General features: G+C 42.0%; 1 protein-coding gene across 2 annotated transcripts in view; it reads left to right on the forward strand.

The window, feature by feature from the left end:
• Positions 1–25,118, forward strand: part of LOC134614612 (alcohol dehydrogenase 1-like) — a 200,387-nt gene that overhangs the window by 46,787 nt on the left and 128,482 nt on the right. For both annotated transcript variants that reach the window (XM_063458590.1, XM_063458589.1), the window contains exon 8: positions 9,887–10,025. In XM_063458590.1, coding sequence (XP_063314660.1) covers positions 9,887–10,025 — 139 coding nt within the window. The remainder of the gene's footprint in view (positions 1–9,886; positions 10,026–25,118) is intronic.

Here is a 25,118-nt window from a genome sequence, read left to right on the forward strand (position 1 = left end):
CTCAACTAAATTCTTTAGCAAAAACTAGTGCAGCTGGTATGTCCCCCTGTGCTCTAATTGTCTCTGGCTCTCAGATGCCTGTCCCCTCCTATTTCTGTGCCTACCTACCCCCCCAACTGGTTCTTTGTATTCAGTTTTATTATTAGCAGTCAAAATTGTGAGGAGAATTCTTAATAACAGTAACTGAATCCACTGAAATCAGATAATTCTCAGCAATTACAAAACACCATAACCACTGAAAACACCATAACCACTGAAAACACCATAACCACTGAAAACACCATAACTACTGATAATACCATAACCACTGATAATACCATAATCACTGAAAACACCATAACCACTGACATAACACTATAATTACTGAGCCTTGTGTGCCTTTAGTAACAGTAAATTAGTTTTGAAATACAACTGGATGAAATGGTCAATGGTATAGGACGCTGGAATACACTTTTACCATTTTTGGTTACTGGTCAGGCTCCTCCTAGCCCTGTCCGAAACATTTTGTTAACCAAGTTACTGACCAGTAAAATTAATGTATCCATTTCCACCTACCTCACCACTCTCCGACCGGAACCTATGACTAAACAACCCTATTTAAGTCCCACCCTAACCTGACAAATGACCGGTGCCCTCCAACTTTGACATTTACAAATGCCACTGCATCTTACCCCTGGTCCCCCACACATTGATATTAATGGTCAATTACAGTTGGCAGACCCTGTATTTGTTTATGTCCCGTTCACCATGACTGATCTGTTTAATTGGAAGACCCATAATTCCTTTACGAAAGCAGACGAGTCACCTAGTGCTTTCTATGAGAGATTGCTGGAGTCATATAGATTATATACTCCTTTTAATCCAGAGGCCCCTGAGAACTCTCGAATGAACAACTCAGCATTTGTCAGCCAGACCCAAGGTGATATCAAAAGAAAATTGCTAAAGTTAAAGGGATTTGTAGGAATGTCCATATCACAGTTCAGGTGTATATGAACAGGGAGATTGAAACAAAGCAGGAGGAAGAACTTAAAATGAGGATGAAGGCAGATATGCTAGCTGTAGCTATCATAAGTGTAGAGAGACAGGGAAGGGAGGTGAATAGAGGAGTTGAGAATAGCCTGAGTAAGGGAGGAAGTAGGAATCACCGTGCATATTGTAGAGAGGAAGGATATTGGAAAAGTGACTGCTCACAGAGGGAATATAAAGCAAGTTATAGATAAGACAAGAGAGAAGGTTACGAGATGGTTACAGAGGTGGCTATAGAGAAAGTCTTGGAGGGAATGACAGTAGTAACAGAGGAGGTGTTCAGGGAAGTAGATACTATTCCCCTACCCAGAGATTAAGGGATAGAGAAGATAGAGATTTTGTCGGTCTGGCTGACACTGTCATGGAAGACTATTGATACCGACTGGGCTCCATCCCCCTTTAGCCGAGTGCAGCCTATGGTCGATGTATCAATAGAGGGAAAGAGGAGCTCTTTCATGATTGACACTGGTGCTGAGTACTCTGTGGTAACTAACCTAGTTGCTCCTCCTTCAGGAAGACTATAATTATGATAGGAGCTACTGGGAAAAGCGCTGCTAGACCAATTCTCAGGAGTCATACTTGTATTCTAGGAGGCCATTTTGTTAAGCACCAGTTCCTATATATGCTGGAGTGTCCAGTTCAGCTTCTAGGACGAGATCTATTATCAAAGCTTCAAGCCCAGATAACTTTTAAACCCAACGGATCAACGTCTCTGAAGTTTAATAGATCACCAGGCATAATATCAGTATCGGTGCAAAGGGAAGAAGAATGGCACTTCTACTCTATAATAACAAATACAGACCCTAAGAGTGATGAATCCTTATTTGACATTTCAAGAATATGGACAGAGAATAATCCTCCAGGACTTGCTCGCAATATTCCACCAATACATATTGAATTAAAGCTTGGAGCGTATCCTGTTAGCCTTAGTACCATATATTATAGAGGGCTAAGGAAAATATACAAACCTATGTGGATAAGTGTGTAAAGTATGACATCCTAAAATTCTGTACCTCCCCTTGGAACACTCCATTATTACCTGTTCAGAAGTCGGGATCAGATGAGTATCATCCTGTACAAGATCTAAACGCAGTTTATAATGCAGTAGTCAATATACACCCAGTGGTACCCATCCCCTATAATCTGCTTGCTTTAATACCAGGTGGGGCAACCTACTATACCTTCCTAGACCTCAAAGATGCTTTCTTTTGTTTCTGGGGTACTGCTGAAAAATTATGTATGGGCATTCACCTTCCATACTTGGTAACTTAACGGGGGATTTGAGTCAGTTGGGAGAAGGAATTACCCGGCAGCAGGTTGTAGAGTTGGGTAAAACTATGGAGGAGGTACAGAAATGGGTACAAGATAGATTACCTGTGTATTTATCCACCTGTTCATTCTTACCATCCAGGGGATCAAGTGTGGATAAAAAAAATGGAACACTGTTCCATTAGGTTCCAAGTGGAGAGGTCCCTATGTTGTTCTTTTATCTACCCCAACAGTTGTAAAGGTTGTAGAAGTGACTCCGTGGATTCATCACTCTAGGGTAAAAAAACCAGCGGCAGATTCCTGACAAGCTACCATAGATCCAGAGAATCCTTGCAAGATCCAGTTGAAGCGTGTGACCGAGTTGGATTAAAAGTGTTTTTTGCGAAGATAATATTGTTAAAAGGGAACATCAACAAAGATCTACAAGTGAGTGTTTTTGACGGCCATAATAAAGCCTGACCACTCACCCACGTATTATAGCCAGGGTGTCTCGAAGGGACCTCTGTGAAGAAGAGCAGAACTCCATTCCCTGCAGCCCTTACATCCTGGAAGCTGAGGTGCCATCGCACGGACGAAGACTGAGGATGAAGACGTCGAAAGAAGTGCTTTTGATAATGTATATTTTTGTGTCTTTTTATATTCAGGAAGGTAGAGGTACCGACACTCCTAGCTGTGAGGTATGCATTAAGACTACAAGAACAGGTAACCATATTTCCCAGACCCTAATTTGGCATTCACAATATGAATGTAACGGAGATGTATCAAGATGTAGATACTTAAATATAGAATATAGTGTGTGCCATTTAGGAGTAGGAGAACCTAAGTGCTTCAGTCCAGAGTATCAACCCCGTACAATTTGGTTGACTCTCAGGAATGGAGATCCTCAGGGGACCCTAATTAATAAGACGGTATTAGAATCCGTATATTCTTCAGGTGTTCTGCTATTTGATGCGTGTAAGGTGATATCAAGTGGTAGAAAGCCGTGGAATGTATGTGGGGATCTTAGATGGGAGAGAACGTATGGGTCTAACGATAAATATATTTGTCCCAGTAGTAAAAATAAATATGTGAGTCCTAGATGCCCAAATAGAGATTATAACTTTTGCCCATATTGGTCTTGTGTGGGGTGGGCAACTTGGGGACAGACAGCAGACAAGGATATGATTGTGACTAAGTTGTCTACCAATCCATACTGTAAGTCTATGGAATGCAATCCAATCCATATACTTATAAATAACCCCGACAAGTTCTTAGATAAATATGGTAATTTATTTGGGTTTCAAATATATGGGACGGGTTTAGATCCTGGGACAGTATTGTTTATAGGGATAGAGACTGATACGGTAACCTCCCAAACTCATCAAGTATATCGTTCCTTTTATGAAGAGATGAGCATAGATAATAAGATCCCCCATAACGCTAAAAACCTGTTCATAGATTTAGCCTAAAGTATTGCCGGTAGTCTTAATGTTACCAACTGCTATGTGTGTGGAGGTACTAACATGGGAGACCAATGGCCATGGGAAGCAAAGGAGGTAATGTATTCCGGTTCTGAGACAGTTGAACAGTTAATATCTTCTCAAGCCGATTATCAAATGAGTGTTAGAGGTAAATTTGAGTGGCGATTAAAGACCTCCATTATAGGTTATGTTTGCATAGCAAGAAAAGGAATAATGTTTAACACATCTGTAGGAGAACTAACTTGTCTAGGGCAAAAAGCTTATAGTGATAGTACAAAAGATACAACTTGGTGGTCGGCTTCAAATGTCTCAGAACCACCTAATCTGTTTGCAATTTATACCAATTTAAAGGATGTGTGGTTTGATTTATCCATCACATCTAACTGGAGAGACCCAGCAAATTTGTACTGGATTTGTGGTAAGAAAGCCTATTCGGAGTTACCACAGGACTGGGAAGGGGCATGTGTGTTGGGTATGCTCAAACCATCCTTCTTCTTGTTGCCAATTGAAACAGGAGAGACCTTGGGAGTTAAAGTTTATGATGTGAATCATAAAAAGAAGCTAGCATCCTTGAATGTAGGTAGCTGGGAAGATAATGAGTGTCACTGGCTACCTTAGCGCGCTTCATTGCCAATAGGAGGGATGTAATATGAGAGGGAACTGGTTAACAGCAAAACTGTATGCCCATGAAGTGTTATTGTATTCTAATACAGGGATTCAAGCCTCATTCTACCATTAGGCAATTTGGATTCCTCTGTAAAGCACATAGCCTTATTACCAGGTAAACAAGTTGGGCTGTTGATAAAGTCCTCCATTCACTTCCAGTGCAAATAGAAGGAGGTGTATGTGGAAAGTTCAATCTCAGCAACTGTTGTCTGCACATAGATGATGAAGGGCAGGCAGTGGCTGATCTCACAAGCCACATGGCTAAACTGACGCATGTACCGACTTAAGCCTGGAACGGGTACAATTCTAGTAGTTGGTTTGGAAGTAGGTACGAACAGCTTGGAGGGATCAAGACATTGGTAGGAGGAGTCATGTTGATTATAGTGTGTCTCTTTCTACCATGTTTGGTTCCATTGGTAATTAGGTCCATACAGAGTGTCATAGAGAGCACGACAGAAAGGAATCCAGCTGCGCATGTAATGGCTGTTTGCAAGTATGAACCCTTAGCCCAGAGAGAATATATTCAGAATGAGGAGTGCTGAAGGAATTTGTAATGATGCTAAGATGCTTACGAGGTCTGTTCTGATTCATGGCAACCTGAGGTGTAAGCAAACTATGGTTAAGTGATGCATCTGGAATTGTGAAATATCAGAAGCATCAAAGGGGGGAATGTGGTGGAATCTCAGTAAAAATAAATTTACTAGGACAAGATTGCCATGTGGCATATGTGTAAATGTTGTATCAGTTAGTTAGTTACACGTAGCTAAGATACAATCAACACCATATTGAGCAAATGCAGGAATGCAGAAACTGAAAACACTTCCCCTCCTCCATTGTTCTGGGTGAGCCATGTGGTCTAATAAGTAAGGGAAGTTAGGCTTTGTTCAGCTGATTGTGTAAAGAGTATATGGGGGTAGAGTTAACTATAGGAGGAGCTATATGTCTATATCATGCATTTACACAGTCAGTTCTGGGCTCAGATCTTGTTGTATTTTGGTGACATAAGTCCCTCTGAGCCCCGGTCGGTGAATCGAATAAAGAATCTCTTCCTTCCTGAAGAAACCTGTGTCCATCTCTCTGTGCTTGGCTTCCGTCAGTTTCTCCGGTATCAGGAATGGGCAGGTGATATTTGAACAGGGTATACATTTCTATTCTTATCCAGAAAAAGAACCATTTCAGCTGGAGTGTAATGCCTTAACTATGGTATCCTCTTACTTCCTGGTTCCACGGAGCCTAGCCACACCCCTTTATGACACGGTCTGCCTATTTAATCTGACTGCACCAGCTGATCGAGGCTGGATTATTGAACTACGTTCCGTACTCACGAACCGGCTACAACTTCGTTGTGAAAACCTCTTTTACCAGACCGGACTGAAAGACTCTGCAAGTTCCCTTCACCTCTCCTCATCCACGACTAAAAGCTTAACACTCTCCATCCAGGATAAACGCCTCTGAGGAGATCTCGGGAACCAGTGTTCTATGTGCCGGAAGCTAAGTAAAACCTCTGTGATAAGCGTTGTATCTCAAAGCTGTTATTTCCTGTCTCCAAAATCCTTCGATAATACAAAACCGTTACAGCTAACTTCAACTCATACTTTATCTCAGTTAGCTGCATCAGTCTTGCTTCGGTTAAAATCTATGGAACAGCTATTGTGACTGCTTATCACCTAAACCGTTGATTCTACTAAGAGACTCTTTATTGATTCAGTGTCTGCAATTTACTATCATTTACTACTTAAAGCTACAGTGCCTGTTATTGTGGACTTCAGTTATCATTTACTACTTAAAGCTACAGTGCCTGTAATTGTGGACTTCAGTTATCATTTACTACTTAAAGCTACAGTGCCTGTAATTGTGGACTTCAGTTATCATTTACTACTTAAAGCTACAGTGCCTGTAATTGTGGACTTCAGTTATCATTTACTACTTAAAGCTACAGTGCCTGTAATTGTGGACTTCAGTTATCGTTTACTACTTAAAGCTACAGTGCTTATAATTGTGGACTTCAGTTATCGTTTATTACTTAAAGCTACAGTACCTGTAAATTGGAATTAAAGTCAATACCTTTTACTTTTTATAATAAATATTCAAACTATACGAAATCTGCAGTTGTGTTCCTTCATAACAAATGTTTAGACGTGACAGAATAATCCAGCCATTGTAATGGATCCAGCAGATTTCGATCCCACGATAACTACGCTGAATCAAAGAGTTGATACAGTAACCCAAGGTGTGCAAGACCTGCAAGTCACTAACGAAAGAATTCTCACTTATGTCAGAGATTTACAAACTCGTACTCCTCATACTACTCTGCTCTCGGCTAGCGATCCTGCTGTATGTAACCCTGAAAAATTCTATGGTGATCGTTCCAAATATAAGGAGTTTTTTTATTCCTGCAAACTATTGATTGCTTTAAAACCTAGAGCTTATCCCACAGAAAGATCTAAGGTTTTTTCAGTTATTTCCTTTCTAAGAGGTGAACCTATGTTCTGGGCCCATACCTTTTTGGACAATGATGACCCCATCTTAGGCTCACTGGATGAATTTTTTGAAGCCATGTCTCTTCTCTATGAAGATCCTAACAAACAAGCTACAGCTGATTTAACAATCACAACACTACAGCAAAGAAATAGACCCGTTGAAGATTATATTGCTGAATTCAAAAGATGGGCTGTTGAAACGCAATGGAATGACATCACATTGCGCAACCAGTTTCGAATTGGTTTATCTGAAGCTGTAAAAGATGAACTCTCTAGAACAGAACTCCCTACTACTTTGAACGCTCTAATTCACTTATCAATTAGCATTGATAGAAGATTAAGAGAAAGAAAGGCCGAAAAAGCCCTCTTACATTCTAAAGACCGAAAACCTTTCATTCCCTCTATAGCTCCTGAAAAGACTTCCTTACCAAGCGAACCTATGGAAATAGGGGTAAGAAGAAGTCCTCTTACTCCTGAAGAGAAAAACCGAAGACGTCAATTAAACTTATGCATGTATTGTGCCTCTCCAGATCATTTGGTTTCTGATTGTCCCTTATTAAAACGGACTAAGGCTGGTAAGCAAGCCTATACCTCTGCGATCTTCAGTGCACTCCCTTCTACACCAACCACTCAGTTCACTCCTATATCTCTTATACTACAGTGGGATAAGGTGAGAATCATTACTGAAGCTATCATCGATTCTGGTGCAAATGGAGTATTCATCGATTCAACTTTTGTAACAAAGAATAGAATTCCTTGTGTTCGAAAAACCACTTCTGTTCCTATTAGAGTGATTGACGGCTCCCTTATCTCCTCGGGACCGATTCTTCATGAAACCATCCCTCTAAAGGTAACCACCAATCATGTTCATACCGAATCTCTAGCATTTGATGTTATTCCATCACCTCTCTATCCCGTTATAATGGGGATCAAATGGTTAAGAAACCACTCCTCAAGAACCTCCTCCGCCTAAAGTCATTGGAATCTTATCTTCTCTTATTAAAGATCTTAAGGACCTCAGTGAAGATGTTCTCGAACTTCCTAAATCAATTGAATTATCCAAGAAAGACGGTCTCTACTACTTCAAAGACCGGATTTACGTACCTCCTTCTCTCAGAATTAAAGTACTCGAATTTATTCATGATTCTCCTCTGGCAGGTCATCCAGGTATAAAAAAGACCCTTAAATTGTCTAAGAGATACTATTGGTGGCCTCGTCAAGACCAAACTATTGAATCTTATGTCAAATCTTGTTCTATATGCCAAAGATCCAAACATGTCCATCATCAACCATCAGTTTCTTCATCTAATCTCTCCGATTCGAATCAAATCTCTCGTATGTCCTCTTTATTCAAGAAATTGCATGAAAATCTAGAATCGGCCTCCTCCAATCAAAAGAAGTTTTTTGATGCAAAAAGACAACCTTCACCCTCTTATCAAATCGGTGATCTTGTCTCGCTCTCCTCAAAGAACATCTCTACACACCGTCCATCAAAGAAGTTAAGTTCTCTTTTTTTGGGTCCTTTTCCAATAATATCGGTTATCAACCGTAATGTTGTTAAATTGAAACTTCCACCTACTTTGAAGCTACATCCTGTTTTTCATGTGTCCTTGCTGAAGCCTCATCATCCTGATCCTTTCCAAAGAAATGTCACTACTTCTCCCGATCCCATATTGGTCCAGGGTGAAGAAGAATATGAAATTCAAAGTATCCTGGATTCAAGGATCCGTCGTGGCTCCTTACAATACCTCATCAGATGGAAAGGATATGGTGTTGATGAAGATACATGGGAAAACTCCTCTGTTGTTCATGCTAATAAATTGATTTCCAAATTTCACAAGCATAACCCTTCTAAGCCAAGTCAATAGCACCCAGAGGTTGCTCATTAGAGAGGGGGTACTGTAATGCCTTAACTATGGTATCCTCTTACTTCCTGGTTCCACGGAGCCTAGCCACACCCCTTTATGACACGGTCTGCCTATTTAATCTGACTGCACCAGCTGATCGAGGCTGGATTATTGAACTACGTTCCGTACTCACGAACCGGCTACAACTTCGTTGTGAAAACCTCTTTTACCAGACCGGACTGAAAGACTCTGCAAGTTCCCTTCACCTCTCCTCATCCACGACTAAAAGCTTAACACTCTCCATCCAGGATAAACGCCTCTGAGGAGATCTCGGGAACCAGTGTTCTATGTGCCGGAAGCTAAGTAAAACCTCTGTGATAAGCGTTGTATCTCAAAGCTGTTATTTCCTGTCTCCAAAATCCTTCGATAATACAAAACCGTTACAGCTAACTTCAACTCATACTTTATCTCAGTTAGCTGCATCAGTCTTGCTTCGGTTAAAATCTATGGAACAGCTATTGTGACTGCTTATCACCTAAACCGTTGATTCTACTAAGAGACTCTTTATTGATTCAGTGTCTGCAATTTACTATCATTTACTACTTAAAGCTACAGTGCCTGTTATTGTGGACTTCAGTTATCATTTACTACTTAAAGCTACAGTGCCTGTAATTGTGGACTTCAGTTATCATTTACTACTTAAAGCTACAGTGCCTGTAATTGTGGACTTCAGTTATCATTTACTACTTAAAGCTACAGTGCCTGTAATTGTGGACTTCAGTTATCATTTACTACTTAAAGCTACAGTGCCTGTAATTGTGGACTTCAGTTATCGTTTATTACTTAAAGCTACAGTACCTGTAAATTGGAATTAAAGTCAATACCTTTTACTTTTTATAATAAATATTCAAACTATACGAAATCTGCAGTTGTGTTCCTTCATAACAAATGTTTAGACGTGACATGGAGGCCCAACTATCAACTGTCACATGCAAATAATTCAGTGGTATGCTATTAGTTTTTCATATAATATGTAACCTGCCTTATATTCCCATGGTAACCCATTTAATTAATGAAACTATAGCTGTCCCACCTTGTAATCACAGAGATCATCTTTGCAATCCATTATATTTTACAGGTTGGAAGAGTAAGGAAAGTGTTCCTCGACTGATTGCTGAATACATGGAAAATAAATTTAATTTGGATGGGTTGGTGAGCTACACATTACCATTTGATGAGATTAATCAAGGATTTCATCTTCTTCGTTCTGGGATGAGGTTGGTAATAAGGAGCACTAAATCCATAGTATTCTATTATTTGTAAATAATAGTGACACAAAGAATAGACAGCATTTTCACTTCATATGATTGGTATAACTAATTTTTTATTTTGCACATAATATCACATTATTTCAGCTCATGAGAAGTTTTTTGTTTTTTTTCTTCTTCTTATGATCAAGTGTAAACAGATCTATAAACAGATGCCTTTTTATGGGACATTAGGGGTAGACAATGATTTTAAAAATACAGTTATTTCAGGGTATTCAGAACCAAATTTTTCCAGAGTCTGTAAAATATGTTGGAGTTTGGAGCCTGCATCAAAAGCCTTACTTCAGTCTAAACTAATTAATGCCTTCTGAACGGATTGCCTGGAATCATCCAGTTCTAACGATTCTTCCATAATTGTGGTCCTTTTATTAACTTCTTAGATAAGAAAAAAAACTTGAGGAATAAATTCAGAAACCTTTTCCATATCGAATACAAAGAGTGTTACTTAGATACACTCCTACCAATGCTACATACTGAACATACTTTTGCTGCTTAAGAGTACAATTGACCTTAAATTGGAGATTCAGTTTGAATTCTCATTTTAGTGAATAAACCTGTCTGTGTGGTGTGGAGCACTTTTACTATGCTTATTACACTATGAAATGTGTGTCCTTTTGTTTCCACTGTAGATCTGTCATTTAATTGTCCATATTAGGAGAGGTGTGTTGTGTGACAAATGATATATCGAGTGGGAAGATACATGTGTCTCTGCTCACAATCATTGTGGCAGTCATACTGGAGGCAATGGAAGAAATGTTTAGCCTAATATAATAACACAGTATTTAACAATGAACAGTACATTCAGATTAGTCTGGTTTCCAACTATAGGCCAGTAATTCTTACTTAAGTAGTGGGGAAAGTGATGGAAACCATGTTAAAGGATAGGATTGTTGAACATCTAAAATCACATGGATTTCAAGATCAGAGACAACAAGGGTTTACTTCAGGGAGATCATGCCAAACTAATCTTATTGATTTTTTTGATTGGGTAACTAAAATAATAGATCAGGGTGGTGCAGTAGACATTGCTTACCTAGATTTCAGTAAGACTTTTGACACTGTTGCATATAGAAGGCTTATCAATAAACTGCAATCTTTAAATTTGATATCCAATATTGTTGAATGGGTTAGGATGTGGCTGAGTGACAGGCAACAGAGGGTTGTAGTCAATGGAGTATATTCGAAGCATGGTCTTGTCACTAGTGGGGTACCTCAGGGATCTGTACTTGGATCTAGTCTCTTTAATATTTGTATTAGTGATATTGCAGAAGGTATACTAAGATATGCAACAGGGTTGATATTCCAGGAGGGATAAGCCAAATGGCAAATTATTTAGGTAAACTAAAAAATGGTCTGAGATGTGGCAGCTGACATTTAATGTGGATAAGTGCAAGATAATGCATCTTGGACGTAAAAACCCAAGGGCAGTGTACAGAATATTTGATAGAGTCCTAACCTCAACATCTGAGGAAAGGTATTTAGTGGTAAGTATTGCAGATGACTTAAAGGTAGGCAGACCATTTAATAGAGCAGCAGGAAATGCTAGCAGAATGCTTGGTTTTATAGGGAGAGGTATTAGCAGTAGAAAGAGGGAAGTGCTCATGCCATTGTACAGAACACTGGTGAGACCTCTCTTGGAGTATTGTACGCAGTACTGGAGACTGTATCTTTAGAAGGATATTGATACTTAAAGGACCCGTATAGGCACCCAGACCACTTCAGCTCAATGAAGGTCTGGGTGCCAGGTCCCTCTAGTTTTAACCCTGCAGCTGAAAACATAGCAGTTTCAGAGAAACTGATATGTTTACCCTGAGGGTTAATCCAGCCTCTAGTGGCTGTCTCCCTGACAGCCACTATAGGCCACTTCCGCAATTCTCACTGTGAAAATCACAGTGAGAAGACGCTGATGTCCATAGGAAAGCATTGAGTAATGCTTTCCTATGGGCGATTTGAATGCGCGCGTGCAGCTCTTGTCGCGCATTCGGCGCTGACGTCGGCAGGAGGAGAGTTTCCCAGCACTGAGGGAGTCCGGCACTGGAGAAAGGTAAGTGGCTGAAGAGGTTCCCAGTGAGAGGGGGGCCATGAGGGTGGGGGGGACCTAAGGACCACAGAGAAGGGCTACTAAACTGGTTCATGGATTGCAGGATAAAACTTACAAGGAATGGTTAAAGGATCTCATCATGTATAGCTTGGAGGAAAGATGGGGGGTGGGTATGATAGAAACATGTAAATACATATAGGGAATCAACATAGTAAAGGAGTAAACTATATTTAAAAGAAGAAAAACTACCACAACAAGAGGGCATAGTCTTCAATTAGAGGGGCAAAGGTTTAAAAATATCAGTAAATATTACTTTACTGAGAGGGCAGTGGATGCATGGAATAGCCTTTCAGCTGAAGTGGTAGAGGTTAACACCGTAAAGAAGTTTAAGCATGCGTGGGGTAGGAATAAGGCTATCCTAGCTATAAGATAAGGCCAGGGACTAATGAAAGTATTTAGAAAATTGGGCAGACTAGATGGGCCGACTGGTTCTTATCTGCCTTCACATTCTATGTTTCTATGCTACCATCATACTAGAAACATTAAATTCTTGTATCATCCCAAAGATGATCTTGTCACATACAAGCTTTATAAATAGATCCAGTTTTTCTACAATTGTTTATTGGTGTAAATATTTCAGATATTCTGATTCACATTCATATTTTTAAGAGCATTTTATTAAAGGCAAACTTTCACTTACCAGGATTTTTTAAATTATGTTTACTAATCCCCTATAGTTAAAGGAACACTCCAGACCCCCCAAAAACCTAATTCATTGCTAGCTATGCATTCTATGGTCAGTGATAAGTAGTGATGTCGCGAATATAAAATTTACGGTTTGCGAACGGCAATCGCGAACGGCGAACGCAAACGTTCGCGAACCGGCCGAACCGCCATAGACTTCAATGGGCAGGCGAATTTTAAAACCCACAGGGACTCTTGGCAGATATGGATTGACACCTATCCTAAGGATCCTTGATACACACTGACACAGAGCAGAATAGAGACTGTTCCCCCTACATAGGGTCACTTGGCAGATATGGATTGACACCTGTCCTCAGGGACCCTGATACACACTGACACAGAGCAGAATAGAGACTGTTCCCCCTACATAGGGTCACTTGGCAGATATGGATTGACACCTGTCCTCAGAGACCCTGATACACACTGACACAGAGCAGAGTATGGACTGTTCCCCCTACATAGGGTCACTTGGCAGATATGGATTGACACCTGTCCTCAGAGACCCTGATACACACTGACAGAGCAGAATAGGGACTGTTCCCCCTACATAGGGTCACTTGGCAGATATGGATTGACACCTGTCCTCAGGGACCCTGATACACACTGGGGGGGACATACTGTCCTCCCCCCGCCCCCACCCGTGAGCGTTGGGTGGGGGCCATAAAAATAATGAGGGGGGGGACCTACTGCTGTCCCCACCCGGGCCCCCACCCCTGCGCGGTGGGTGGGGGCAAAAAATTAATGAAGGGGGGACCTACTGTCCTCCCCCCGGCCCCCACCCCTACACGGTGGGTGGGGGCCGTAAATCACAATGGGGGGAGGACCCCTGCGCGGTGGGTGGGGGCCCTAAATAAAAATCCCCCCCCCAATCAAAGGTGACTAGGAGTCCCCAAGCCCCTAGTTCCCCACCCCAAAAGAAGTTACCCTCTACCTACCCCCCTCACCCTAAAAAATAGTGATGGGGGAATAAAATAACTAACCTGTAAAGAAAAATTCAACTTACCATTTGACGTCTTAAAAGGCCAAATAAAAGGCCAAATAAAAAGCCATAAGAACCAACGCAATTTATCCATCTTCACCCATGGAGGGCTCCGCGCAGACTGAGCTCTGCAGGGCGGGGGAAGGCTTATAAAGCCTTGCCACACCCTGCAATTAGGCTAAGAACACTCTGATTGGCTGGTTTAAGCCAATCAGAGTGCTCTTTGGAATTTTCCCACGCTGTGTAAAATGACAAAGAGCACTCTGATTGGCTTAAACCAGCCAATCTGAGTGTTCTTAGCCTAATTGCAGGGCGTGGCAAGGCTTTACAGTAGGTCTCCCCCCCCCCCCCCCCCCAGTGTGTATCAGGGTCCCTGAGGACAGGTGTCAATCAATATCTGCCAAGTGACCCTATGTAGGGGGAACAGTCCCTATTCTGCTCTGTGTCAGTGTGTATCAGGGATCCTTAGGATAGGTGTCAATCCATATCTGCCAAGTGACCCTATGTAGGGGGAACAGTCCCTATTCTGCTCTGTGTCAGTGTGTATCAGGGATCCTTAGGATAGGTGTCAATCCATATCTGCCAAGTGACCCTATGTAAGGGGGGACTGTCCCTATTCTGCTCTGTGTCAGTGTCTGGGGGGGAGTATCTGCAGTAAAACAGGGTGTCTGGGGGGAGTATTTGCAGTAACACAGGGTGTCTGGGGGGAGTATCTGCAGTAACACAGGGTGTCTGGGGGGAGTATCTGCAGTAACACAGGGTGTCTGGGGGGAGTATCTGCAGTAACACAGGGTGTCTGGAGGGAGTATCTGCAGTAATACATAGTGTCTGGGGGGAGTATCTGCTTGTAACATTTATATGCACTAAAAAAAAAAATGAATGCAGCTTCCGAATGAATCTTAAATGGATGCTGTCCAGGAGGTGGGAGGGTCTGGAAGGGAGGGTCTGCTGCTGATTGGCTGGAATGTGTCTGCTGAATGTGAGGTACAGGGTCAAAGTTTACTCAATGATGACGAATAGGGGGTGGACCGAACATCGCATATGTTCGCCCGCCGCCGTGAACGCGGACACGCTATGTTCGCCGGGAACTATTCGCTGGCGAACCGTCCGGGACATCACTAGTGATAAGCATTAGTAGCAGAGACAGAGTTGGAGGAAGAGAGACAGGGGCCAGTGGAATTCTAAACACAGATCAGGAGATCTGCCCTTTGAGGATTCTAACTCAAATTATAAAACAAATGAAAAGGCAAACAATAAAAATAACTTACAACCCACAGTTCTAATCCACTATCTCAAGATTCCTTTCACAAGATATAACACAACCTCCACCTGAATATAACCATAATACCACAGAAAACAAGTTCTTTAAATCAGACGTTTTTAAGTCGTTCTTTACCCAGACAGACTAGTAGGACGTGGATCTGAGAGCGAAATTGATAAAGGTAGAAAAAAAGTTTTTCTTACCTTCCTGTACAGCTGATTTCACTGTCAGAGGGACGTCCCCCTGTACGCTAGTGTCCGAGTCTCTCGACCTTCAGATCCCAGGGTCACGGCACCAAATTGTTGTGGATCAGAATGTTGATCTTTGTTATATTCAGAGGAAACCCAAATTGTTGTTACAAGTGCACTTGGAGAAGCGAGAATTAGACACCAGACACATGTTGGTATTCAAAATAAGCCTCTGACGTTTTATTCATCAGCTGGGTTTTATACATTAAAAAGTAAGTGCTTACGTGCAAATACTCTTAGAACAGTAATAGTAAGGGAGTACAGATAAGACATAGGGATGAGCGTCATGTACACATAACAAATAAGATTCAAGGTAAGAGAGAACAAAATGATTAGAGTAGAGACATCTTAGGTGGGGGCTCTCTGCTTCCGGAACTTAGACATATATGGTCGTAAGTGTTGTTTAAGCATCAAGCATTTCCTGAGTCCAAGTTAGCCAATTTTAATATAGGATATCATTATATGACACCTATAAGCTTGAGCCTTGGAATCAAGATAAATTCTATCACAAAGACAACTTAAAGATGAAAACAATCTTTTAAACCGCTGAGGCCTCCAGGCTCATTAGTGACTTCATTAAGAGAAAGTTGTTATGGTAACTGTAGTGTTCCTTTAACAAATATGTATTTATGACTTATAATAAATGTATAAATAAAGACCTTTTTTATCCTGCAACTCAATTGGGCACCTCCATTTTAGCTCTCTGTCAATCATTATTATACGCTCTGTCCTTTGCACTAGGCAGTCAGCATGTAAAAAGCATACAGAGAAAATATATATATTTTTTTTAATTATGGACACACTGATTTACACACGGTTATATACACTGTAAGTATTCTTGTGTGTGCCGGTGAATGCATGTGTTTGTGTCTGGGAGCATATGTGAGTGGGGAGCTGCTTGTGGTGTGTTCATTGTTTTTTTTATTTTTTATTTTTATTTTTATATTGCAAGGCTGTGCTGTGTATGAGGGGTGACTTTGTGTGTGTGAGGGTAACTGCAGTTTGCTGTCTACTGTATGACCACTAATTTACATTTCCCATAAACGTAGGTCATTACATAGTTGACAGTAGTAGTTGTAGTAGTAGTTTAAAAAAAAAAAAAAGTTACCTGTGCACTAGCCCAAATCTATATGCCTATTTAAATAAATGGAGGTTATTTAGTAATTCAAATGGCCATTAGATGTAAGCCCACCTGCCAAGTCAAGGCAAACATCACTAACAAATCACCTTGCTTCCTTGAGCTTCTGCAAATAAATCTCTAATGAGACAGAGAGCGGTATTTTCTAAACCTCTACATACTTATTAACTCATAATAGGGAACACACAGGGTGGGCGGCATCACTGTAACATGACGGTGTGATGCAAAAGTAAATACAAATACACAAAAATAAGTCCTGTGCTCAAACTCCCACTACTCCTGGGCTGCAGTAACGAGCATAGCACACAAATACACAAAAGTACCCTTCTCTTCTCATTAGAGATTTCTTTGCCTGAAGCTCAAGGAAGCAAGGTGAATAATTGTTAGTGTAGGACCCACTTAAGAGGTTTGCCTTGATGTGGCAGGTGGATTTACAACTAATAGCTATTGGAGTTACTAAATAACCTTCATTTATTTAAATATCCACATAGATTTGGGCTAGTGCAAAGGTAACTTTTTTTGTATGTATTGGTGATGTTATGTGCCTATGGTCATTTCTGCCGCCCCGGAGTAGTGGGAGTTTGAGCACAGGATTCATTTTTGTGTATTTGTATGCAGGATTTATACCTAAATAGTTTACTTGAAACCAACAAACAAATGGCTATTATTAAATAGACAGAATAAAAATTAAAGGGACACTATAATCACCAAAACAACTTTAGCCTAATGAAGCAGTGTTGGTGTTTAGATCATGCCCTTGTAGTCTCACTCCTCAATTATCTACTATTTAGGAGTTAAATCACTTTGTTTATGCAGCCCTAGGCACACTTCCCAGCATGTGGCTTACACAGCCTTCCTATGCAATTTCCTGTAAAGAGTCCTCTAATGCTTACACTTCCTTTGTTGCAAATTCTGTTTAATTTCAAATTTCTTAACTCCTGCTCTGTTATTAACTTGCTAGACCATGCAGGAGCCTCCTGTATGTAGGGCCGCCATCAGGGGGTGACAACCATAACGGTTGTCACGGGCCCTGGGGGGCCCGGCCGCCAAGGGCCCACATGTGGGGCCCACACACTTAGGGCCACCCGATGGGCCCCCTCCTTCAGGGGCCCGGTCAGCGCTGTGGCCGTGGTATAGCAAGACCGGGCCACTTAAAAAAAAAAAAAAAAAAAAAGCAGCCGCAAGTGCTGCTGGGAGGAAGTGGTCACTTCCTCCCAGCTCCGCGCGGGAGGAGCGCGCGCCCAGCCGTGAAGAGGGAGAGCCAGGCAGTGAAGAGGGAGCCGCGCCGACTCCCATCATCCCCAGCCACCCTCCTGAAAAGGTAAGAGACAGGAGGGTGGCTGGAAAATGAGCTGTGTGTGTGTGTGTGTGTGTCTGTATGTATGTCTCTGTCTGTATGTCTGTATGTGTCTATGTATGTCTGTATGCATTTCTGTCTGTATGTCTGCCTGGATGCATGCATGTCTGTATGTATGTATGTGTGTGTATGTCTGTCTGTATGTCTGTGTATGTCTGTTTGTCTGTGTATGTCTATATGCATGTCTATGTCTGTGTGTCTGTATGCATGTCTGTATGCATGCATGTCTGTATGTATGTGTGTGTGTCTGTATGTCTGTCTCTGTCTGTATGCATGTCTATATGTATGTATGTCTGTATGTATGTGTGTATGTCTGACTGTATGTATGTCTGTCTGTATGTCATTATATATGTATGTCATTATATATGTATGTATATATGTATGTCAGTATGAATGCATGTCTGCATATCATTATGAATGTGTGTATGGATGTCTGTATGCCATTTTGTATGTATGTATGTATGTATGTGTCTTTATGTCCTCATGCATGTGTGTCTGTATGTTTGTTAGTATGTGTCTGTCTGTCACTATCTATGCATGTGTGTGTCTGTTGGTATGTATCTGTGTCATTTTGTATCAGTGTGTGTGTTTGTGTCTGTGTGTATTCCTGTGGGTGGTATTTGGAGGCGGACCCAGTGGGTGGTATTTGGAGGCGGGCCCCAGGGGGCCCAGACCCTGAGCTGAGTTAGGGGCCCCACAATTTCTGGTGGCGGCCCTGCCTGTATGTAATTAACATTCAATTTACAGAGCAGAAAATAAAAACCTGTTTGAAAGTTGTGACTGTGTCAGTTGAGACTGTGTAAGCCACAGCCAGGAGAGATATGGCTACGGCTGCATGTACAGAAACTAAAGCAATTTAACTCCTAAATGACAGTGAATTTAGCAGTGAAACTTAAAGGACCACTCTAGGCACCCAGACCACTTCAGCTTAATGAAGTGGTCTGGGTGCCAGGACCAGCTAGGGTTAACCCATTTTTTTTTATAAACATAGCAGTTTCAGAGAAACTGCTATGTTTATAAATGGGTTAATCCAGCCCTCAAATCCTCTAGTGGCTGTCTCACTGACAGCCGCTAGAGGCGCTTGCGTGATTCTCACTGTGAATCACAGTGAGAGTACGCAAGCGTCCATAGGAAAGCATTGTAAATGCTTTCCTATTAGATCGGCTGAATGCGCGTGCAGCTCTTGCCATGTGTGCGCATTCAGCCGAATGGGAGGAGAGGATGAGGATCGGAGGAGAAGAGCTCCCCGCCCGGCGCTGTAGAAAGGTAAGTTTTAACCCCTTTCCTCTCCCCAGAGCCCGGCGGGAGGGGGTCTCTGAGGGTGGGGGCACCCTCAGGGCACTATAGTGCCAGGAAAACAAGTGTTTTCCTGGCACTATAGTGGTCCTTTAAGAGGCATAATATATACACAAAAACTGCTTCATTAAGCTAAAGTTGGTTTGGTGACTAGAGTCAAATAATTATTAGTTATTTTGGCAGCTTGTGACTGACTAAATATTCTGCAAACCCCAGAGTGGAGTACAGAGCAGTGGTTCCCAACTTTTCTGGCCCAAGTCACACTTCAATGCAAGAAAAATACAGTATCTAAAGCACACCTAATTTATACTTAGAAGATTAATTTCCCCCAAAGCTTACTACGGCAGATTTAGAATTATGTGGCAAAGGAAAGTAAAACATAATCTGCTTGATCATGCTTGCTTCCATACATGGGTGTGGTGAAGGCTATGAAGTAAATACATTTGTTGTCATTATTATGCCTTGGGTCCTTAATTAACCTTAAGGACACAGCTTCAAAAGCTTGTATTGCAAGCAATTTTTGCAATACCATTTTTTTAAAGGACAAAAAGAGCTTTAATTTAATGTGACATATCTATATATATATATATTTTTATGATCCTGAAGAAAGTCCTCTTAGAAGGACTGAAACGTTGATCTTTTAAATGACTCTACAATAAATTTTGGACTTTTATACCAAAAAAAACGTGAGTGCAGCCATCTATTTGAATTTCCTGGATACATTAGCCACATTTGGCTGGCACCCGGCTACTAAGGGGTGATATAGCGTGAGTGCAGGAACCATCTTGCTTTTTTTTTTCTTCTATATATATATATATATATATATATATATATATATATATATTCTTAAATTATTATACACCCTGTTCCAAATTATTATGCAAATGATATTTTTCTCATTTACCTAAATAATTGATGTAAATAACAATCCGCATAATTCTCATGTTATCAGCTATTAGAGTACAATTCAAATATTATTGAACAAACCTCCTAATGACAACAGTAATTTTTTTAAATATAAAAAACTTACAATGCACTGTTCCAAATTATTACGCACAGTAAGTTTCAAAACACTTTATAGGTTGTAAAGAACTGAAAATTGTCATTTGTTGTGTTTGCAACATATTTACTGAAATCAAAAGCTATTTCAATCAAACTTATAACAACATTTTAACTTTTTAAACATTTTAACTGGTCCCGTTACATTTTAACATAGGACCCCTTATTTGATAGCAGCTTCACAAGTCTTGCATCCATTGAACTTGTGATTTCTGCCTGAATTTGTTTGCAAGATGTTAGAATAGCCTCCCAGAGCTGCTGTTTGGATGTAAACTGCCTCCCACCATCATAGATCTTTTGCTTGAGGATGCTCCAAAGGTTCTCAATAGGATTGAGGTTAGGGGAGGATGGAGGCCACACCATGACTTTCTTTCCTTTTATCCCCATAGCAGCCATTGATGCAGAGGTATTCTTTGCAGCATGAGATGGTGCATTGTCATGCATGAAGATTTGATTACGGAAAGCATAGTTCTTCCTTCTGTACCAGGGAAGAAAGTGGTCAGTCAGAAACGCCACATACTTTGCAGAGGTCATCTTTACACCATCGGGGACCCTAAAGGGGCCGACCAGCTCTCTTCCCATGATTCTGGCCCAAAACATGACTCCACCACCGCCTTGCTGATGACGCAGCCTTGTTGGAACAGGGTGGCTGTCCACCAACCATCCACTACTCCATCCATCTGGACCATCGAGGGTTGCACGGCACTCATCAGTGAACAGGGCTGTTTGAAAAGTCTTCATGTATTTTTCTGCCTAATGCAGCCATTTCTGCTTGTGAGCATTGGTTAGTGGTGGCCGAATAGAAGGTTTATGCACAATTGCAAGACTCTGCAGGACTCTACACCTTGATGTCCGTGGGACTCCAGAGGCACCAGCAGCTTCAAATATCTGTTTGCTGCTATGTAATGGTATTTTAGCAGCTGCTCTCTTGATCCGATGCATGGATCTGACAGAAATCTTCCTCAATGTGCCTGTCACGACTAGTAGTGTGGTCCAGCACGCAGAAACTATGTAAACATATACATAAGTCAGAAAAGGAAAAATAACAGGACAGAGCGTAAACCGGACCTTAGAATGGCCGGACTAATACGCTAGAGACAGAGAATGGTCAAAGGGAAAGCCGAGGTCAAGGAAGCCAGAAAATACTCAATACCGATAAAACAAGCCAAGTCAGGGAAACCAGAGATCAGAATAACCAGGGAAACGCCAAGGATCAGGATACCAGGAAATCAGAAACACGAAAATATCACTTTCAGGAAACCAGGGAACTGAAACCACGACATGGCAAAGTACTAGGGTAAGTTAGGGGTTTAAATACCCCTCTCTAGGCTATGATTGGTCAGAGGGCGGCCTCTGACCCCAAAACGTGCGTGTGCGTTGACGTCGTGACGTCACGCACACGTTAGTATAATTTTCGGGGGCGGAGCTACTCTTAGGCGTGACCACGTGGTCGGCGCCATGTTTGATTCGGGCGTGATGCCCGGAAGAACGGAAGGAGCGGTTCCCGGCTCGCCGACGAGCAGGTAAGCTCGAGTAGTCGGAGCGGTCGTGTCGGTCGGGCACGACCGCGAGGCTCGGCGGGCCGGTGACCGCAACAGTACCCCCCACTCGAAGACCGCGCACCGGGCGGGAAGGACCCGGCTTAAGAGGAAAGCGGTTGTGAAATGACCGGATAAGACGGGGCGCATGGACCCGGTCAGCAGGAACCCAACAACGTTCCTCGGGACCATAACCCTTCCAGTCAACGAGATAGGACAAGACACCTCTGGATAACTTGGAGTCCATGATAGAATGGACTTCGTATTCCTCTTGATCACCCACTACCAAGGGCGGAGGAGGAGTGGATACCCTGGTGAAGCGATTGCAAGTAAGGGGCTTGAGCAGAGACACATGGAAAGTATTCGCAATTCTCATATGAGCCGGTAGTGCCAAGGTATAGGTCACTGGATTAATATGTTGGGTAACTCGAAAGGGACCAATGTACCGAGGGGCAAATTTCATGGACGGGACCTTAAGCTTGATATGTTTTGTGGAGAGCCACACCCTGTCACCTGGAAGATATACAGGATTAGCGCCCCGTTTTTTGTCAGCTTGGGCCTTCGCTCGTAATGAAGCTTTTTGCAGAGCTGAATGGACGGAATCCCAGGTGTCATGAATTGATTCCAAACGGGTGTTCAAGGCAGGAATTTCCGTGTCTGAGAATTCAGAAGGAAAGACAGCGGGGTGATAACCCTGATTAACAAAGAATGGACTGTGATTAGAAGATTCATGAGTGGCGTTGTTCCTGGCGAACTCAGCCATGGGTAAGAGCTCATACCAGTTAGATTGATTGGCATTTATAAAGCAACGTAAATAGGCTTCTAGAGACTGATTCGCCCTCTCTGCTGCTCCATTTGTTTGAGGATGATATGCCGACGAAAAGGAGAGTTCAATGCCTAATTGCTTACAAAAGGAACGCCAAAACCTAGAAACAAACTGGGTACCTCTATCAGATACTATGCTTTTAGGTACCCCGTGTAACCGAAAGATCTCTCTCAAGAATATTTGAACTAGATCTTGAGCAGATGGTAATTTTTTAAGGGGGACAAAATGTGCCATCTTTGTGAACCTATCGATAACCATAAGGACTGTATTAAACCCGTTTGAACTGGGGAGATCCACAATGAAATCCATGGCTAAGTGGGTCCAAGGAGCACTGGGTATGGGCAGTGGTTGTAAGAGTCCAGGAGGCGATCTAGGAGGAACTTTAGAAACGGCACATATTTGACATGCCCCAACATATTCTTTGATGTCATTTCTAAGAGCAGGCCACCAAAACCTCCGGGAGATGGCAGAGAGGGTTTTGTGAACTCCAGGATGGCCTGCTGTGAGGTTGTCATGGAACAAATCTAGTACCTTCTTTCTAAACTGAGGTGACACATACAGTTTGTCCGGAGGTTTTCCCACAGGTGCCTGAGTTTGATCCGCTATTATGGCACAGAAGAGTGGAGAAGACACTTCGGTAACTGTGGTGGCAATGAGGCATTCAGGAGGTACAATAGGATATATCACCTGTTCCGGAGCTTCATCTGTCTCAAACTGCCTAGAAAGTGCATCTGCCTTGGTGTTTTTGGTACCAGGCCTGTACGTAATTATGAAATTGAATCGGGAGAGGAACAATGACCATCTAGCCTGACGAGAGGACAGTCTCTTAGCGTCCCCGATATAAGCCAAATTCTTATGATCCGTAAAGATCAAAAGTGGCTCTTTGGAACCTTCCAAGAGATGCCTCCATTCCTTAAGGGCAAGTACAATGGCCAAAAGTTCCCTATTCCCTATGTCATAATTCTTCTCTGCAGGTGTGAGTTTGCGAGAGTAAAATCCACAAGGATGTAAAGGTGTATCAGGACTTTCTCTTTGAGACAGAATGGCTCCAACTCCTGTCTCTGATGCATCCACCTCTAGGATAAATGGTTTGGTTGGATCAGGATGGGTCAGGACAGGTGCTGAGGAAAATAAAGATTTTAACAATTCAAATGCCTCTCTTGCTTCTTTGGGCCAAGACGTACAATTTGTTCCTTTTTTGGTTAAATTGGTTATAGGGGAAATCACGGAGGAAAAACCCTTTATGAATTTGCGGTAGTAATTCGCAAAACCTATAAAGCGTTGAGTGGCTTTAAGGCCCTTGGGTAATGGCCACTGTAAGACTGCCTCCAGTTTACGGGGATCCATCTGGAAACCAGACGGAGATATAACGTATCCAAGGAATTGTATCTCCGTTTGGTCAAACTGGCATTTTTCCAGTTTACAGTAAAGGCCGTTCTGTAACAGGGTTTTCAGTACAATTCTCACATGTTCGTGATGTGTCTCTAGGTCTGGGGAATAGATGAGAATGTCGTCCAAGTAAACTAGAACGAACATGTGAAGGTACTCTCTCAGGACATCGTTAATAAAATCCTGGAATACCGCTGGAGCGTTACATAATCCAAACGGCATAACCAGGTATTCGTAATGTCCCATTCTGGTGTTAAATGCGGTCATCCATTCGTGACCGTCCTTAATCCTGACTAGATTGTATGCGCTTCGGAGATCGAGCTTGGTAAAGACTCGAGCTCCCCTCAATCTGTCAAACAGCTCTGATATAAGGGGAATAGGGTAGGCATTCTTTATTGTAATCCTATTCAAACCCCTATAATCAATACAAGGGCGTAGGTCTCCTTCTTTTTTAGAGACAAAGAAGAATCCAGCCCCGGCTGGTGAGGAGGACCTACGGATATGACCCTTTCTGAGAGCATCTTTAATATATTCCTCCAAACAAAGATTTTCCTGGGGGGACAAGGCATAGACTCCTCCCTTGGGAGGCATAGTCCCTGGTAATAAGTTTATGGTGCAGTCATAAGGTCTATGAGGAGGTAATCCTTCTGACTGGACCTTGTTAAATACCTCTTTCAAATCCATATACTGCGGTGGAATTTGTGTGGTCCAGGGAGGTGCAACAGGAACATTAATGGTACCAATAGGTTGTGGGATTTGCTTAAAGCAAACACCTTTGCATCTCTCACCCCAACTCACAATCTCTCCTTCAATCCAATCCAAACGTGGATTGTGTTTCAGGAGCCAAGGGAAACCGAGTATTATCGGAACTGTAGGTGAAGATATGATTTGAAAGATCATTTCTTCAGAGTGGAGAATACCCACTGAGACGGTGATTGGCAAAGTATCGTGTGTGATGAAAGGCTGGGTAAGAGGCCTTCCATCAATGGCCTCGACTACGATAGGTTTCTCTTTATGTCTTAAGGGCAGGAGATGTTTTGCAGAGAATTCTTTGTCTAGGAAATTCTCCGCTGCCCCAGAGTCAATCATAGCCTCACACTGAACAGTAGTGTTCTCGAAAGATAAGGTTACTTTGACAAGGAAACGGTTCTTAGTCAATTTAGGGG

Source organism: Pelobates fuscus, chromosome 6, assembly GCF_036172605.1.
Source record: "Pelobates fuscus isolate aPelFus1 chromosome 6, aPelFus1.pri, whole genome shotgun sequence".
In the NCBI taxonomy this organism is placed as follows: Eukaryota; Metazoa; Chordata; class Amphibia; order Anura; family Pelobatidae; genus Pelobates; species Pelobates fuscus.